The sequence below is a fragment of the Ranitomeya variabilis genome, chromosome 2 (genome assembly GCF_051348905.1).
Source record: "Ranitomeya variabilis isolate aRanVar5 chromosome 2, aRanVar5.hap1, whole genome shotgun sequence".
NCBI lineage: Eukaryota > Metazoa > Chordata > Amphibia > Anura > Dendrobatidae > Ranitomeya > Ranitomeya variabilis.
In genome coordinates this window covers 226,146,278-226,166,408 of record NC_135233.1, presented here as the reverse complement: position 1 = coordinate 226,166,408, position 20,131 = coordinate 226,146,278, and the positions used below count along the sequence as shown (strand labels likewise).

Here is a 20,131-nt window from a genome sequence, read left to right as displayed (position 1 = left end):
TGGCAAAAGTACCAATACCTGGTTTACAACCAACAGTATCACTGTGCTTGATTGGCCAGCAAACTCGCCTGACCTTAACCCCATAGAGAATCTATGGGGTATTGTCAAGAGGAAGATGAGAGACACCAAACCCAACAATGCAGACGAGCTGAAGGCTGCTATCAAAGCAAACTGGGCTTCCATAACACCTCAGCAGCGCTACAGGCTGATTGCCTCCATGCCACGTCGCATTGATGAAGTAATTGATGCAAAAGGAGCCCAGACCAAGTATTGAGTGCATTTACTGAACATACATTTCATTAGGCTAACGTTTCGGATTTTAAAATCATTTTTCAAGCTGGTGTTATAAAGTATTCTAATTTACTGAGATAATGACGTTTGGGTATTCATTGGCTGTAACATTAACAGAAATAAACACGTGAAATAGATCAATCTGTGTGTAATGACTCTTTATAATATATGAGTTTCACTTTTTGTATTGAAGAACTGGAGTAAATTAACTTTTTGTTGATATTCTAATTTTGTGAGAAGCAATTGTATGTTCCTGCTCAATGAGCCGGCTAATGACCACCGGGTGAAAAATTAAACCTTAGACATTTCATTTTAACCACAGTAATGATTGAGAGAAATCTGTAGGTGATGAGATTCTGCTCGAAAATAAAGTTCACTGCAGAATTTACAACCTACACAATCTGCTCCGAGATGCCAAGATTAAGGCTCCTCCTGGGACACCGGATAAAAGCTTTTTCTCATTATTGTCAGCTGATTGATGTCGGTTTTATGGATGACTGTAATAGGAAATGCATAACCTGACAAGCTCAATTCTATATTTTTTACCTGGGCATGCCCAAGCTTAGACCAGTCGGGTTTAAGGTAGTATATGATGCCTTCAGAAGCACCAGGCAACATGGCACCACGAACAAGGAGGATGAGCAAGACGACATAGGGGAACGTGGCCGTGAAGTAGACGATCTGTAGGTAGAGAGAAAACATGGTGAAGACATCACATCTCACAACGATCCTCAATGCAATCACATGTCTGGTCTATATCATACTTGACAACACTCTGAACCGTATTAAAGGGGCGGTACCTGTTTGCGGATGGGTTGTGGCCGGCCATAAAGGGGATGTGGTAATATAAACAAAAATTAGGCGCTTCGAGAGGCACAATCTCCCTACAAAGAAAGAGTTGGAAGGTATGGTTTATATACATTGGCTATTATATAGCCAAATACTGTACCTGAGCTGTAGAATACTGTATATGATACATAATAACCCATAAAAACTGGATAGATCAAGTCCACCCCAACTGTTTGCGTATATTTATGTAATAAAGGCCTGCGTCTTCAGATCATGCACCTGTCCTGTCATTTCTAAAGGGGACAACACCCTGATGGCCTGGGCTCCTAGAAGTTTGACCTCCAATTCAACCCCTGATGCCCAGATCTATGGGAAGATTTATGTACAGACATTACACGCCTGCCCCAGCTTCGACGCTGGTTCCTTTTTCTGTGGTCCACACTGGGATTCACAAATTGACCAGTGTACTCCAGTGACATCATCACCCCAGGCCTTTTAAGCCTGGCATGAGCACCCATATGTGTCTGTTAGGTAGGCTTTGTGTTCAGTTACCTTGTGCTTAGTTCACTCAGCTGGAATCATCTCCTCATCAAACTCCTGTTCTACAATTTGCATCTACTTCCTTGCTCAGGCCTGATTAAACCTTTGTTTCATGTAGGCATAACAAACTCTTCTCTGGAGCTGTTCACATACCTAATGCTGCTGCATCAGACTGTACAAACACCTAAGTCTGCTGGGTTATTAATTGGGGTTGTGCAGAATTAAAAAAAAAAAAGACATGGCTGCTATCTTCTCCAAACAGTGTTATACCTTCATTTCATGTAAACATAACAAACTCTTCTCTGGAGCTGTTCACACATCTAACGCTGCTGCATCAGACTGTATTTGCCTTTATTTGTATTTTGGCAAATGGCACTACATAATGTGCCTGTACTTGGGAAAATTCTTAAATACAAGATAAAAATATATATATTTTTTAACAATAAATTAATAACTGGACGGACAAAATATATATAAAAAAATATATATATATTTTTTATCTTGTATTTAAGAATTTTCCCAAGTACAGGCACATTATGTAATGCCATTTGCCAAAATACAAATAAAGGCATTTTTTATATATATTTATATGTCTTGGCCTTAATCCTTTTATACTTATATGGTAACTTTTCTGATTTCCAATTCCGTTTTTTTGCTTTGTTAGTACCCCGAATGGTTTGCCATTCTTTTCGCTGTGCAGCGGCCACTTTTTTCCTTTATTAAATTTATTAAGGATATACATATATATTTTCTAGCATATACTTTGATTAGGAAACAGGCTTGCTGCATATATTTGTTCCACTGTATAAACAAGTAAGCCTGCTGGGTTATTAATTGGGGTTGCATAGAAGTAAAAAAAAAAATATGGCCACAACCTCCCCCAACAGTGCCATACCTCTCCATGGAATTGCATCACAAATTTCAGATGAACATCACACAAGTGAGAAGGCATGAGGTGCAATACCACACACAACCTGTGGACAATTACAGCACTGTTTTTGGAGAAAAAAAAATCTCCATTTTTATAACTCTGAACAACCCCTTTAAGGCCGGTGTCACACTTGCGAGTGCAATGCGAGAAACGTGCGTGAGTCTCTCCTGTCAATACCCGGCACTGCCGCTGGCACTCGGGACCGGAGCGTTCAACTACATGTATTTCTATGCAGCTGAACGCTCCGGTCCCGAGTGCCTGCGGCAGTGCCGGGTATTGATTCGAGAAACTTGCGTGAGTTTCTCGCATTGCACTCGCAAGTGTGACCCCGGGTCCTGTTGATTAATAGATACCATTTCCCATTTTCTGACTTGATCTTCTCTGCTACCAACTTCTGCTTCAGCAGGGCCAGCAGATTATTTACAAGTGCACAGTAAGTCGTAGATAGATTATAGGGTTTGTAGCCCTTTAAGGCTCTTGTCATACTCAGATCAATGTTATTTAGCGGCCCCCGGCTGTGAGTCAATGATTCCCCATAGTGTTCGGTCAGACAAGACCGTGATCACAAGACGCAACAGCTGCCCTTTACTCAGTGCCCACAACCCACACTGGGCCTTGTCCATTCATCCTCTTTGGCAGAAGGGAAATTATATGAGCATTTAACATCTCGGATATGTCTGTTTTCATAACACATAAAACTTATTAAATATATGGATTAGATATGATTGATAGTTCAAATCTCCAAATATTGAGTCACTTTGCAGCTATACATCATATTGCTTGTATTAATCCTTGTTTACACCTATTATACCTCAGAGCTGCACTCAAAATGCAGCTGGTTACTAATGGAATCCGTGGGCAAAAAATAAGCCCCTGACAGTTTAGCTGAGAGCATATAACTCAATACTCTGCATTCCAGGAGAGTCAGATTACATATTACTGCACAGTATCTGGTGTAAAGACTATGCTTCTCAAAATAAAGCAGCAGGGTATGCCGGGAAATATGAGCTTGGCAGTCGCACACTTGTAAACACAGTTCTGGATGAGAAAGGATTTGAAGGGGTTTTATGAGATTAGAAAAAAGGGGGCCAAATATTTTTTTTTCCCAGAAAGAGCACCATTCTTGTCCGTGGACAGTTTTGGGTATTGCACAATAGAAATAAATGGGGCTCAGTTGTAATATTAGATTCTACCAGTGGAAAAAGAGTGGCGCTATTTCTGGAAGAAAAATAACCACAGACTCTTTTTTGTAATCACACGTAATACTTAGACATACATGCTGTAAGGAAAAGAAAGAAAAATAATTTACAAAATTACTTACATTCCTTTTACATTCTATGTACATAAAAACTAGAAGTTGGCTTTATAGCAAATCAAACAAACAAGGCAGCACTCTGTGGCGCTATAGCATGCTAGCATGAAATATGAAAATTGTATTGCATTATTGCAGTAGAAATATGAAAAATTGAAGATGCTTAGAGCACAAATTGGCCAATTCATGTGTACCTGACTCTAGGTAGGCACCTGTTCACACCTTGCTTTAGAGTGTTTTTCAATCACCTCTTTATACAGTACATATCACATGATCCACCATTCACAATAGGTGATGTCACAGCTCACCTCCTCCTCCTGTACAATGACTGAACCTCTATATACAGTAGATAACAGGATCCACCATTCACAATAGGTGGTCACAGCTCACCTCCTCCCCCTCCTGTACAATGACTGATAACACCTCTATATACTACAATAGATAACACAGAATCCACCATTCACAATAGGTGATGTCACAGCTCACCTCCTCCTGTACAATGACTGATAACACCTCTATATACAGTAGATAACACAGGATCCACCATTCACAATAGGTGATATCACAGCTCACCTCCTCCCCCTCCTGTACAATGACTGATAACACCTCTATATACAGTAGATAACACAGGATCCACCATTCACAATAGGTGATGTCACAGCTCACCTCCTCCTCCTGTACAATGACTGATAACACCTCTATATACAGTAGATAACACAGGATCCACCATTCACAATAGGTGATGTCACAGCTCACCTCCTCCTCCTGTACAATGACTGATAACACCTCTATATACAGTAGATAACACAGGATCCACCATTCACAATAGGTGATATCACAGCTCACCTCCTCCTCCAGTACAACGACTGATAACACCTCTATATACAGTGGATAACACAGGATCCACCATTCACAATAGGTGATGTCACAGCTCACCTCCTCCTCCTGTACAATGACTGATAACACCTCTATATACAGTAAAAAAACTTGCTCCCCCATTCACAATATGTGGTGTGACAGTCCACCTCATTCCCCTCCTGTACAATTACAAATAACACCTCTATATCCAGTAGATAACACAGGATCCACCATTCACAACAGAATATATATAAATATATTACACTGCTCAAAAAAATAAAGGGAACACTTAAACAACAGAATATAACTCCAAGTAAATCAAACTTGTGTGAAATTAAACTGTCCACTTAGGAAGTAACACTGTTTGACAATCAATTTCACATGCTGTTGTGCAAATGGAATAGACAACAGATGGAAATTATTGGCAATTATCAAGACACCCTCAATAAAGGAGTGATTCTGCAGGTGGGGACCAAAGACCACATCTCAGTACCAATGCTTTCTGGCTGATGTTTTGGTCACTTTTGAATGTTGGTTGTGCTTTCACACTCGTGGTAGTATGAGACGGACTCTACAACCCACACAAGTGTCTCAGGTAGTGCAGCTCATCCGAGATGGCACATCAATGCTAGCTGTGGCAAAAAGGTTTGCTGTTTCTGTCAGAGTAGTGTCCAGAGGCTGGAGGAGCTACCAGGAGACAGGCCAGTACATCAGGAGACATGGAGGGGGCCGTAGAAGGGCAACAACTCAGCAGCAGGACTGCTATATCAGCCTTTGTGCAAGGAGGAACAGGAGGAGCACTGCCAGAGCCCTGCAAAATGACCTCCAGCAGGCCACAAATGGGCATGTGTCTGCACAAACGGTTAGAAACCGACTCCATGAGGATGGTCTGTGTGCCCAACGTCCATAGATGGGGGTTGTGCTCATAGCTCAACACCGTGCAGGACGCTTGACCTTTGCCACAGAACACCAGGATTGGCAAATTCGCCACTGGCACCCTGTGCTCTTCACAGATGAAAGCAGGTTCACACTGAGCACATGTGACAGAAGTGACAGAGTGTGGAGACGCCGTGGAGTGCGATCTGCCTGCAACATCCTTCAGCATGACCGGTTTGGCAGTGGGTCAGTAATGGTGTAGGGTGGGATTTCTTTGGAGGGCCACACAGCCCTCCATGTGCTCACCAGAGGTAGCCTGACTGCGATTAGGTACCGAGATGAGATCCTCAGACCTCTTGTGAGACCATATGCTGGTGTGGTTGGCCCTGGGTCCCTCCTAATGCAGGACAATGCCAGACCTTATGTGGCTTGAGTGTGTCCGCAGTTCCTGCAAGATGAAGGCATTGAAGCTATGGACTGGCCCGCCCGTTCCCCAGACCTGAATCCGATTGAACACATCTGGGACATCATGTCTTGCTCCATCCACCAACGTCACGTTGCATCACAGACTGTCCAAGAGTTGGCGGATGCTTTAGTCCAGGTCTGGGAGGAGAGCCCTCAGGAGACCATCCGCCGCCTCATCAGGAGCATGCCCAGGCGTTGTAGGGAGATCATACAGGCACGTGGAGGCCACACACACTACTGAGCATCATTTCCCTGTCTTGAGGCATTTCCACTGAAGTTGGATCAGCCTGTAATTTGACTTTTCACTTTGATTTTGAGTATCATTCCAAAACCAGACCTCCATGGGATATTCATTTAGATTTACATTGATCATTTTTATGTATTATCGTTCTCAACACATTCCACCATATGGCACTGTAGCTAATCTCCTTGGACGTGGATGGCAGAGAAAAATTGATGAAAGGTTGCAACGCAGGATAGTCTGGAGGGTGGATAAGCAGTCCCAATCAAGTTCCAAGAAATTCAAGCTGTCCTGCATGGTCAGGGTGCATCACTGTCAGTACAAACTATACGTTAACATTTGAGTGAAATTAAACACTATGGCAGGAGACCCAGGAGGTCCTCACTGCAGACGCAGAGACATAAAAAAGCTTGACTGCAGTTTGCCAAAATGTATGTGAGAAAGCCCAAATTCTTCTGGGAAAGTGTCTTGTGGAAAGATGAGACCAAGATAGAGCTTTTTGGTAAATCACATCATTTTACTGTTTGCAGAAAACAGAATGAGGTCTACAAAAAAGAACACAGTACCTACAGTCAAATATGGTAGAGGTTCACAGATGTTTTGGAGTTGTTTTGCTGCCTGTAGCACTGGGTGACTGGACTGCATGCATGGCATCATGAAATCTGAAGATTATCAATAGATTTTGGGTCCATCCTAGGTCCAGCTGGGCAATGAGCCCCAACATACTTCAAGAAACCCCCAGAAGAAATAGGTGGAAACAAAGCCCTGGATAGTTCTGAAGTGGCCAGCTGTTGTGAATTCTGTTCTCGAGCTCCCTCCTGTGGTTATGAATGGTACTTCGGCGAGTTCTGTTCATGGACTCCCTCTGGTGGCTGTGAGTGGAGCTGCTGGTTCTGAGATTCCTTCTCCAGCTGATCTCGTTTAGGCCTTGGCTGGCTGCTCTATTTAACTCCACTCAGATCGTTACTTGATGCCAGCTGTCAATGTCCTAGTACTGGTTCAGTTCTCTTGGATCTTTCAGATGACCTGTCTACTTCAGCAAAAGCTAAGTCCCTGCTAGCTTATTTGTTACCACTGTTTTTTTGTCCAGCTTGCTATCATGATTTTGTCCTGTTAGCTGGAAGCTCTGGGATGCAGAGTGACACCACTGCACCGTGAGTCGGTGCGGTGGTTTCTTTTGCACACTCTGCATGGTTTTTTGTTAGTTTTTTATGCTGACCGCAAAGATACCTTTTCTATCCTCAGTCTGTTTAGTTAAGGCTGGCCTCCTTTGCTGAAACCTATTTCATTCCTGTGTTTGTGACTTCCATCTTAACTCACAGTCAATATGTGTGGGGGGCTGCCTATTTCTTTGGGGAATTTCTCTGAGGCAAGGTAGGCTGTATTTTCTATCTTTAGGGGTAGTTAGCTCTTAGGCTGTGAAGAGGCGTCTAGGCAGAGTCAGGAACGCTCCACGGCTATTTCTAGTTGTTGTGATAGGATTAGGGGTTGCGGTCAGCAGAGCTCCCACTTCCCAGAGCTCGTCCTGTATTACTAGTTTGCTCATCTGGTCATTTCTAGTGCTCCTAACCACCAGTTCAATCATAACAGTACAGCTGGCCTGCAAAGTGTTAATGCATCTCAATAGAGGGATAAGAGAAGTTCTGAGACCATTTTTTTTTTCTCTGCAGTGTGTTTTGTTTCTCTTTTCCCCTAAATCTCTGGGTGGTTCAGGACACAGGTGTAGATATGGACATTCAAGGTCTGTCCTCTTGTGTGGATCAACTCACTGCAAGGGTACAAGGCATTCAAGATTATGTAGTTCAGAACCCGATGTTAGAACCCAGAATTCCAATTCCTGATTTGTTTTCTGGGGATAGATCTGAGTTCCTGAATTTCAAAAATAATTGTAGACTGTTTTTTGCTTTGAAACCCCGCTCCTCTGGTGACCCCATTCAGCAAGTAAAAATCATTATTTCTTTGCTGCGTGGCGACCGTCAAGACTGGGCATTTTCCCTTGCGCCAGGAGATCCTGCATTGCGTAATGTAGATGCGTTTTTTCTGGCGCTTGGATTGCTTTATGATGAACCAGATTCAGTGGATCAGGCAGAGAAAATTTTGCTGGCTTTGTGTCAGGGTCAGGATGAAGCGGAGGTATATTGTCAGAAGTTTAGAAAATGGTCTGTGCTTACTCAGTGGAATGAATGTGCCCTGGCGGAAATTTTCAGAAAGGGTCTTTCTGAGGCCCTTAAGGATGTTATGGTGGGATTCCCCACGCCTGCTGGTCTGAATGAGTCTATGTCCTTGGCCATTAAGATCGACGCTTACGTGAGCGCAAAAATGTGCACCATTTGGCGGTGTTTTCTGAGCAGAGGCCTGAGCCTATGCAATGTGACAGGACCTTGACCAGAGCTGAACAGCAAGAGTACAGACGTCAGAATGGGCTGTGTTTTTACTGTGGTGACTCCACTCATGCTATCTCTGATTGTCCTAAGCGCAGTAAACGGTTTGCTAGGTCTGCCACCATTGGTACGGTACAGCCAAAATTTATTTTGTCCGTTACTCTGATTTGCTCTTTGTCGTCCTATTCTGTTATGGCATTTGTGGATTCAGGCGCTGCCCTGAATTTGATGGACTTGGAGTTTGCCAGGCGCTGTGGTTTTTTCTTGGAGCCCTTACAGTATCCTATTCCATTGAGAGGAATTGATGCTACACCTTTGGTCAAGAATAAGCCTCAGTACTGGACTTAATTGACCATGTGCATGGCTCCTGCACATCAGGAGGATATTCGGTTTTTTGGTGTTGCATAATCTGCATGATGTGGTCGTTTTGGGTTTGCCATGGCTACAGGTCCATAATCCAGTATTGGATTGGAAATCAATGTCTGTATCCAGCTGGGGTTGTCAAGGGGTACATGGGGATGTCCCATTGTTGTCTATTTCGTCTTCCCATCCTTCTGAAGTCCCTGAGTTCTTGTCAGATTACCGGGATGTATTTGATGAGCCCAAATCCAGTGCCCTACCTCCTAATAGGGATTGCGATTGTGCTATTAATTTGATTCCTGGTAGTAAGTTCCCGAAGGGCCGACTGTTCAATTTATCTGTGCCAGAACACGCTGCAATGCGGAGTTATATACAGGAGTCCTTGGAGAAAGGGCATATTCGCCCGTCGTCGTCACCGTTGGGAGCAGGGTTCTTTTTTGTGGCCAAGAAGGATGGTTCTCTGAGACCTTGTATAGATTAACGCCTTCTCAATAAAATCACCTTCAAATTTCAGTACCCTTTGCCACTATTGTCTGATTTGTTTGCTCGGATTAAGGGGGCTAGCTGGTTCACCAAGATAGATCTTCGAGGGGCGTATAATCTTGTGCGTATTAAACGGGGCGACGAATGGAAAACAGCATTTAATACGCCCGAGGGCCATTTTGAGTACTTGGTGATGCCATTCGGGCTTTCTAATGCTCCATCTGTGTTTCAGTCCTTTATGCATGACATCTTCCGAAAGTACCTGGATAGATTCATGATTGTATATTTGGATGATATTTTGGTCTTTTCGGACGATTGGGAGTCTCATGTGAAGCAGGTCAGAATGGTGTTCCAGGTCCTTCGTGCTAATTCCTTGTTTGTGAAGGGGTCTAAATGTCTCTTTGGAGTTCAGAAGGTTTCATTTTTGGGCTTCATTTTTTCCCCTTCTACTATCGAGATGGACCCTGTTAAAGTTCAGGCCATTTATGATTGGACTCAGCCTACTTCTGTGAAGAGCCTTCAGAAATTCCTGGGCTTTGCTAATTTTTACCGTCGCTTCATCGCTAATTTTTCTAGTGTTGTTAAACCATTGACTGATTTGACCAAGAAAGGTGCTGATGTGGTCAATTGGTCCTCTGCGGCCGTTGAGGCTTTTCAGGAGCTGAAGCGTCGTTTTTCTTCTGCCCCTGTGTTGTGTCAGCCAGATGTTTCGCTCCCGTTTCAGGTCGAGGTGGATGCTTCTGAGATTGGAGCAGGGGCTGTTTTGTCTCAAAGAGGTTCTGATGGCTCTGTGATGAAACCATGTGCTTTCTTTTCTAGAAAGTTTTCGCCTGCTGAGCGCAATTATGATGTGGGCAATCGAGAGTTGTTGGCTATGAAGTGGGCGTTTGAGGAGTGGCGACATTGGCTTGAAGGAGCCAAGCATCGCGTGGTGGTCTTAACGGATCACAAGAATCTGACTTATCTCGAGTCTGCCAAGCGGTTGAATCCTAGACAGGCTCGATGGTCGCTGTTTTTCTCCCGCTTCAATTTTGTGGTTTCCTACCTTCCGGGTTCTAAGAATGTGAAGGCTGATGCCCTTTCAAGGAGTTTTGTGCCTGATTCTCCGGGAGTTCCTGAGCCGGCTGGTATTCTCAAAGAGGGGGTAGTTTTGTCTGCCATCTCCCCTGATTTGCGGCGGGTGCTGCAGGAGTTTCAGGCTGATAGACCTGACCGTTGCCCAGTGGAGAAGCTGTTTGTCCCTGATAGATGGACTAGTAGAGTTATCTCTGAGGTTCATTGTTCGGTGTTGGCTGGTCATCCGGGAATCTTTGGTACCAGAGATTTGGTGGCTAGATCCTTTTGGTGGCCTTCCTTGTCACGAGATGTGCGTTCTTTTGTGCAGTCCTGTGGGACTTGTGCTCGGGCTAAGCCCTGCTGTTCTCGTGCCAGTGGGTTGCTTTTGCCCTTGCCGGTCCCGAAAAGGCCCTGGACGCATATTTCCATGGATTTTATTTCAGATCTCCCTGTCTCTCAGAGGATGTCAGTTATCTGGGTGGTTTGTGATCGCTTCTCTAAGATGGTCCATTTGATACCTTTGCCTAAATTGCCTTCCTCCTCTGATTTGGTTCCATTGTTTTTCCAGCATGTGGTTCGTGTACATGGCATTCCGGAGAACATCGTGTCGGACAGAGGTTCCCAGTTTGTTTCAAGATTTTGGCGGTCCTTTTGTGCTAAGATGGGCATTCATTTGTCTTTTTCTTCAGCTTTCCATCCTCAGACAAATGGCCAAACTGAATGAACCAATCAGACTTTGGAAACATAACTGAGATGCTTTGTTTCTGCTGATCAGGATGATTGGGTGTCCTTCTTGCCTTTGGCTGAGTTCGCCCTTAATAATCGGGCCAGCTCGGCCACTTTGGTTTCGCCTTTTTTCTGTAATTCTGGTTTCCACCCTCGTTTTTCTTCAGGGCAGGTTGAGCCTTCGGACTGTCCTGGTGTGGATTCTGTGGTGGACAGGTTGCAGCAAATTTGGACTCACGTAGTGGACAATTTGACATTGTCCCAGGAGAAGGCTCAACGTTTTGCTAACCGCCGTCGCTGTGTTGGTCCCCGACTTCGTGTTGGGGATTTGGTTTGGTTGTCGTCTCGTTTTGTTCCTATGAAGGTTTCGTCTCCTAAGTTTAAGCCTCGTTTCATTGGTCCTTATAAGATTTCTGAAATTCTTAATCCTGTGTCATTTCGTTTGGACCTTCCAGCTTCTTTCGCCATCCATAATGTGTTTCATAGGTCGTTATTGTGGAGATATGTGGCTCCTATGGTTCCCTCTGTTGATCCTCCTGCCCCGGTGTTGGTTGAGGGGGAGTTGGAGTATGTGGTGGAGAAGATTTTGGATTCTCGTATTTCGAGACGGAAACTTCAGTACCTAGTCAAGTGGAAAGGTTATGGTCAGGAGGATAATTCCTGGGTGGTTGCCTCTGATGTTCATGCTGCCGATCTTGTTCGTGCCTTTCATTTGGCTCGTCCGGATCGGCCTGGAGGCTCTGGTGAGGGTTCGGTGACCCCTCCTCAAGGGGGGGGTACTGTTGTGAATTCTGTTCTCGAGCTCCCTCCTGTGGTTATGAATGGTACTTCGGCGAGTTCTGTTCATGGACTCCCTCTGGTGGCTGTGAGTGGAGCTGCTGGTTCTGAGATTCCTTCTCCAGCTGATCTCGTTTAGGCCTTGGCTGGCTGCTCTATTTAACTCCACTCAGATCGTTACTTGATGCCAGCTGTCAATGTCCTAGTACTGGTTCAGTTCTCTTGGGTCTTTCAGATGACCTGTCTACTTCAGCAAAAGCTAAGTCCCTGCTAGCTTATTTGTTACCACTGTTTTTTTGTCCAGCTTGCTATCATGATTTTGTCCTGTTAGCTGGAAGCTCTGGGATGCAGAGTGGCACCACCGCGCCGTGAGTCGGTGCGGTGGTTTCTTTTGCACAGGCTGGCCTCCTTTGCTGGAACCTATTTCATTCCTGTGTTTGTGACTTCCATCTTAACTCACAGTCAATATGTGTGGGGGGCTGCCTATTTCTTTGGGGAATTTCTCTGAGGCAAGGTAGGCTGTATTTTCTATCTTTAGGGGTAGTTAGCTCTTAGGCTGTGAAGAGGCGTCTAGGCAGAGTCAGGAACGCTCCACGGCTATTTCTAGTTGTTGTGATAGGATTAGGGGTTGCGGTCAGCAGAGCTCCCACTTCCCAGAGCTCGTCCTGTATTACTAGTTTGCTTATCTGGTCATTTCTAGTGCTCCTAACCACCAGTTCAATCATAACAGCCAGCAATGAGTCTGGATCTAAATCTCATTGAACACCTTTGGAGAGATCTTAAAATTGCTCTTGGGAGAAGGCGCCTTCACATATGAGAGACCTGGAGCAGTTTGCAAAAGAAGAGTGCTCCAAAATTCCAATTTAGAGGTGTAAGAAGCTTGTAGATGGTTATAAGAAATGACTGATTGCAGTTATTTATTCCAAAGGGTGTGCATCCAAATTTTATGTTTTTTTGCTAGTGCTACTTTCAAATATATATATACTTTTTATACATTTTTTATTGGAACAATAGGGTTTTTTTTAAGGAATTCTTTTTAAATAGATCATATTTAAGGAAGACACATTTAGGGTGGGTTTCATTTAAGAACTTGGTTAAGGAGGCCATTTTGAGGAGAGCTCATTTAGGGAGAATACTTTTAAAGGAGGATATATTTAATATTTAAGGCATGCTATGTAACTGTAGGCAGTCCAGGCTTCAGGCGATAATCTTCTGTCACAATGAATCAGAGAAGAGCAGACTCTTCAGAGGAAGGTCATTCCTCAGACCTGAATGGAGGCTGTTTAGAAAATGTCAGGCTGTCAAGATGAGGCATTAGATAGTCAATCCTGTTCAGCTGGTTACAAGGTAAGAATACTGGGGATGACAAGGGGAGGCAGCCTCTGAGAGGGATCAAATGCTACTTAGCATGAGACCGAAATCTTACTTACGGATATGCAAATTGCCTCTTCAGAGAGGAAGAGGACTTGAACTCTATAGCGCCACGTGTTGGAAGCTAAATTTCTCAGAGGAACATTGCATGGTGAATAATTCTCCTCACCTTGGAATGCAAGAGCCGTAATGTCACTCTCCACAAGGAGAAATGTTACCCCTTAGACCTTAGTTACGGATACTGACCCATTACTAATCCTGGTGGCATATTAGCCGGTAATGATGTTTAAGCACGAGCTACTTATAGGCACTGACATACGGGTAATTCAGCGTAAAACAGTCAGTAGTAAGCAAAGTAAGCAATGGTATCAAGAATCAACTATAGTGCCAAAGTTTATGTGAGTTAAGGGATATAAGTCAGGCAATGGACCAGACATGTTTAGTCATTTTTATACTTTAGGTTAAGGTTGGTGTTGGTGGTGTATGAGGACCTTCTGAACATCACCGGATGTTGAAATGCAGCGCCCCAGAGTCCTGGTCGTTGCAGTACTGTGGCTCCGCCACTAAGGGGAGCTACGGTGCGTCCGATGGCACTGAAGGAGTTCATCTGATCAGGTATCACAGACACCAATACATTTCACAGCTGGGCCTCCGGGGGGAGCTAAGGGTTCTATTCATTAGGCCACTCCCCACCATAGTGGGTAAACTGGGGGTCAGGCAGGAAGTTAGAGCAGAAAGCTGACTGGATTGGACGAAGCAACACCTGGTGGCAGAGGGTGTTGTGGAGGAAGAGACAGTAGGGTCTCTGTCAGGGGTGGGATCCTGACAGAGGCTTGGCATTGAAAAGAACGTAACGGGTCCGCGCCAGCTCCGGGAAGCGGCGGGACCCAAGAAAGGACTAGAAGCGAGATAGATTGTGCTGAGTGAGAAACGAGATCAAGCAATAGGAGAATACCAGTAGGGGTCATGCTGTAAGACCGGAGCAACACCCTACTGAGGCGCATTACCGGTGGCCGGAACGCCGAGGGAGTGGAATAACATTCAGCTTCAAGCAATACTCCAAACAGTGGCAGGGCAGTCAGTCTCAGGCGGGCTGTCTCACCTAAATCACCTATGAAGTCTTGGGAGGCAATTGCGGGAGAGGGGCGACTCTAGGGTCCCGGAAGAACTCCAGGCCTACCCGACAAACGGGTGCCGTTCTAACTGTGACATCAGGAAGGGACGGATGATTAGCAGAAGATCAGTTAATCGAGTTGTTGTGAGGGAACTTAAGAAACAGACACAACAGTTGTGGGGTACTTTCCGTAAGCATAGCAGGGAAGGACTACAACACATAGCGCTAAGAAGGAAGGCACCGATTTCCACCTGGGAAGAGAACTCTGGAGGTGCCATTGGACCGGCCGGACTTGCGCAGCCTGGTGAACCGTATTCTGGACTGAGGACCCAGAGATCTTCAGTAAAGAGGTAAAGAGACTGCAACCTGGTGTCCTCGTTATTTACCGCGACCTGCACCCCACAACTGCACCGTTACAACACCACTTATTGCACCGGACGTCCCCCACTGACAGACAGGGCCACGGACCGGGTCTAGCCACCGTGACAACCCCAGGACTGAGATCCCAGAGGCCCGGCTCCGGGTACCCCTCGGCCCTGCGGCGGTGTGGGGGCGCTCCAACTTGGCGTCACGAACAGGATCTACTTAAGCCTGAGGAATCAGGTCATGTGTGCCTTGGAACTGTGATTTCCTGTGCTTGGACTGTACTTTATTGCAAAGACTGTGTGCTGCGCCACTTGCCGCCAAAACCGCCGCCATTGCAGCGCTGAGGAGAGGCGCAGGAGAAGAAGAGGGGCGTGGAGTGGGCGTAGACAAGCTAGAGAGCGCGAAGGGCAATGGCCGCCCAGTCTAAACATTTCCTGGTCCTGAGGACGTGTCCGTCAACGGCCGAGGTCCGCCTCCTGATCCTGTTTGGAGGGTGGAGACCATGGAGACGGGGCCGCCCACGAAAGAGACCGCGGGAAGAGGACATTAGAGAGAAGGCAAAGATGGCGACACCAGGAACCCCGCGTGGGACTGACCCGATCCGGCCTGAGGCTGCGCAACCCGACACAGTCCCAGAAGCACCAACGCTGCGGGGTCTGACCCCTACAGAGCCACCAGTGGGCCGACCCCCTTTGCCGCTGTCTGAAGAATGTGTGGCTGCAGCCGAGGCCCGACAGCTAGCCCGCCGGCTGGAGGCCGATGCCCGCGTGCTTACTCGGTTAGGCCAGCCCACGGAGATCCCGCTGTCCCACTGGGGTGTAGTGGTCTCCTTCAACCCCCGATATGGACGTGGGGTTATCCAGGAGATCGGGGAGCCGCTACAAATCCACGTGGATCGGGAGGAGGTGGAGCCCTGCAGCGGAAGATTTCCCCGCGACCTGGAGCCAGGTGATGCGGTGACTTACACCAGATGGAGGAGGGCTACGGGAGAGGCTGGCTGGATGGCGCGAGGCGTGCAGCGATGCATTGCCCTCCAGGCTGCTGCCGGAACACCGGAAGAAGATGATCCCGTGGGGAAAGCAGCAGAACCCGGCCCTGCGGAACCTCGAGAAGCCCGGCCTCGCCGTGCCCCGGAGGAACGTGTGCACCTGCCAGTGAGAAGGGCCTCCCGGCGAGGGATTTTATCGCTGCTGGGACCGGAACCGCTTCCTGGCTCACCAGTGCGATCCGTTGGCCTGGTGAGGCCAGATCGGAGACCACCACAGTAAGATTTTACTGTACTTTCTCACTTGTAAATAGTTACTGTTTTATTGCTTTTATGTTGCTGCCAAAACCCGTTCAGGGTTAACTTTTAAAGGGATCCTTCTATGGACCTGGGATCCCTATTGTTTTGTTTTCTTGTTTGTTTTCCAAGTTTTTGCACAAAGTTTACAGAACTGCTGAAATCATGAACAGTGCATGATCCGAACTTCTTGTACATAGTTTGCACCTTACTAAAGGCGCTCCCTACTGGTTTTACTTAAAGAAAGACTCTTTGCGAAGATACCGTACTGGAACCTTTGCTGAGTATGGACTGGTAGCTTGAGAAGATACGCTACCCCGCAGAGACTTGGTCCCCTCTTAAAGGGGATGTTCATTGGCCGATATTGCTTAAGACAAGTAGCAATAATGTTGATGAGAGAAAAGTGATGATAATGTTTGTACGAGACAGTTATATGTGTTTAATTAGTTAAATGTGAAGAAATACTGATGATGTACTCTGAGAAGTAAAAGGTGAAAGATAGAAGAAGGATGCAGTGGACCCGTAGGGATAGACGTGGTGTCCAGCATGCATGAAAGGAAGAAAGATAATGAGAAGGCTTAATGTTTGATAGAAAATGTTTTGATAATGCTGATAGAAAGTTAGGATAGAAGGTAAACCCTGAGTCCTGATAGGAGTCAAGTAGAGATGACTCAGTGCTCTTAAACTGAAAGCAATGTTATGTTCTATACTGTGTATAGTAGTTGAAAAGGCAGTAGGCCCTGGCTGAACGGGGCGGTCCTGTAACTGAAAGGAGAGGCAGTAGGTCTGGTGCCGATAGGACAGGCGGTCCTGCAGATTTAAAGAAGGAGAATGGAAAAAGTTAAATTACCTTATAATGTGATTATAGGAAGGTCTTTAGTGGACTAAAAGTGTATGTCCTTAAAGGCAAGGTTAAATTATTGTTCAACAATTTTTGCACTTAGTAGAATACCCGGTTGGGTAAGGAAAGTTAATTATAGCATGTTGCTATGATATTTAACCATGTTTTGTAACGTTCAAGTGTCCTCACCTCCCATAAAGGGAAGCTTGTTCAAGTATACTTATTGTTATTGCACTCAACAAAATTGTATGTCTTTTTGCTAACTTGTATTGTTGTTTTCTTCCCAGTCCCGGAGTACTGTGTTTAACCAGGGGGGAGTGCAGCGCCCCAGAGTCCTGGTCGTTGCAGTACTGTGGCTCCGCCACTAAGGGGAGCTACGGTGCGTCCGATGGCACTGAAGGAGTTCATCTGATCAGGTATCACAGACACCAATACATTTCACAGCTGGGCCTCTGGGGGGAGCTAAGGGTTCTATTCATTAGGCCACTCCCCACCATAGTGGGTAAACTGGGGGTCAGGCAGGAAGTTAGAGCAGAAAGCTGACTGGATTGGATGAAGCAACACCTGGTGGCAGAGGGTGTTGTGGAGGAAGAGACAGTAGGGTCTCTGTCAGGGGTGGGATCCTGACAGAGGCTTGGCATTGAAAAGAACGTAACGTGTCCGCGCCAGCTCCGGGAAGCGGCGGGACCCAAGAAAGGACTAGAAGCGAGATAGATTGTGCTGAGTGAGAAACGAGATCAAGCAATAGGAGAATACCAGTAGGGGTCATGCTGTAAGACCGGAGCAACACCCTACTGAGGCGCATTACCGGTGGCCGGAACGCCGAGGGAGTGGAATAACATTCAGCTTCAAGCAATACTCCAAACAGCGGCAGGGCAGTCAGTCTCAGGCGGGCTGTCTCACCTAAATCACCTATGAAGTCTTGGGAGGCAATTGCGGGAGAGGGGCGACTCTAGGGTCCCGGAAGAACTCCAGGCCTACCCGACAAACGGGTGCCGTTCTAACTGTGACATCAGGAAGGGGCGGATGATTAGCAGAAGATCAGTTAATCGAGTTGTTGTGAGGGAACTTAAGAAACAGACACAACAGTTGTGGGGTACTTTCCGTAAGCATAGCAGGGAAGGACTACAACACATAGCGCTAAGAAGGAAGGCACCGATTTCCACCTGGGAAGAGAACTCTGGAGGTGCCATTGGACCGGCCGGACTTGCGCAGCCTGGTGAACCGTATTCTGGACTGAGGACCCAGAGATCTTCAGTAAAGAGGTAAAGAGACTGCAACCTGGTGTCCTCGTTATTTACCGCGACCTGCACCCCACAACTGCACCGTTACAACACCACTTATTGCACCGGACGTCCCCCACTGACAGACAGGGCCACGGACCGGGTCTAGCCACCGTGACAACCCCAGGACTGAGATCCCAGAGGCCCGGCTCCGGGTACCCCTCGGCCCTGCGGCGGTGTGGGGGCGCTCCAACTTGGCGTCACGAACAGGATCTACTTAAGCCTGAGGAATCAGGTCATGTGTGCCTTGGAACTGTGATTTCCTGTGCTTGGACTGTACTTTATTGCAAAGACTGTGTGCTGCGCCACTTGCCGCCAAAACCGCCGCCATTGCAGCGCTGAGGAGAGGCGCAGGAGAAGAAGAGGGGCGTGGAGTGGGCGTAGACAAGCTAGAGAGCGCGAAGGGCAATGGCCGCCCAGTCTAAACATTTCCTGGTCCTGAGGACGTGTCCGTCAACGGCCGAGGTCCGCCTCCTGATCCTGTTTGGAGGGTGGAGACCATGGAGACGGGGCCGCCCACGAAAGAGACCGCGGGAAGAGGACATTAGAGAGAAGGCAAAGATGGCGACACCAGGAACCCCGCGTGGGACTGACCCGATCCGGCCTGAGGCTGCGCAACCCGACACAGTCCCAGAAGCACCAACGCTGCGGGGTCTGACCCCTACAGAGCCACCAGTGGGCCGACCCCCTTTGCCGCTGTCTGAAGAATGTGTGGCTGCAGCCGAGGCCCGACAGCTAGCCCGCCGGCTGGAGGCCGATGCCCGCGTGCTTACTCGGTTAGGCCAGCCCACGGAGATCCCGCTGTCCCACTGGGGTGTAGTGGTCTCCTTCAACCCCCGATATGGACGTGGGGTTATCCAGGAGATCGGGGAGCCGCTACAAATCCACGTGGATCGGGAGGAGGTGGAGCCCTGCAGCGGAAGATTTCCCCGCGACCTGGAGCCAGGTGATGCGGTGACTTACACCAGATGGAGGAGGGCTACGGGAGAGGCTGGCTGGATGGCGCGAGGCGTGCAGCGATGCATTGCCCTCCAGGCTGCTGCCGGAACACCGGAAGAAGATGATCCCGTGGGGAAAGCAGCAGAACCCGGCCCTGCGGAACCTCGAGAAGCCCGGCCTCGCCGTGCCCCGGAGGAACGTGTGCACCTGCCAGTGAGAAGGGCCTCCCGGCGAGGGATTTTATCGCTGCTGGGACCGGAACCGCTTCCTGGCTCACCAGTGCGATCCGTTGGCCTGGTGAGGCCAGATCGGAGACCACCACAGTAAGATTTTACTGTACTTTCTCACTTGTAAATAGTTACTGTTTTATTGCTTTTATGTTGCTGCCAAAACCCGTTCAGGGTTAACTTTTAAAGGGATCCTTCTATGGACCTGGGATCCCTATTGTTTTGTTTTCTTGTTTGTTTTCCAAGTTTTTGCACAAAGTTTACAGAACTGCTGAAATCATGAACAGTGCATGATCCGAACTTCTTGTACATAGTTTGCACCTTACTAAAGGCGCTCCCTACTGGTTTTACTTAAAGAAAGACTCTTTGCGAAGATACCGTACTGGAACCTTTGCTGAGTATGGACTGGTAGCTTGAGAAGATACGCTACCCCGCAGAGACTTGGTCCCCTCTTAAAGGGGATGTTCATTGGCCGATATTGCTTAAGACAAGTAGCAATAATGTTGATGAGAGAAAAGTGATGATAATGTTTGTACGAGACAGTTATATGTGTTTAATTAGTTAAATGTGAAGAAATACTGATGATGTACTCTGAGAAGTAAAAGGTGAAAGATAGAAGAAG

At 46.9% G+C, this 20,131-nt stretch overlaps 1 protein-coding gene across 1 annotated transcript in view; it reads right to left on the bottom strand.

The window, feature by feature from the left end:
- Nucleotides 1-20,131, bottom strand: part of SLC6A8 (solute carrier family 6 member 8) — a 77,419-nt gene that overhangs the window by 22,864 nt on the left and 34,424 nt on the right. Inside the window, exon 5 of the mRNA XM_077283800.1 lies at nucleotides 838-972. Coding sequence (XP_077139915.1) covers nucleotides 838-972 — 135 coding nt within the window. The remainder of the gene's footprint in view (nucleotides 1-837; nucleotides 973-20,131) is intronic.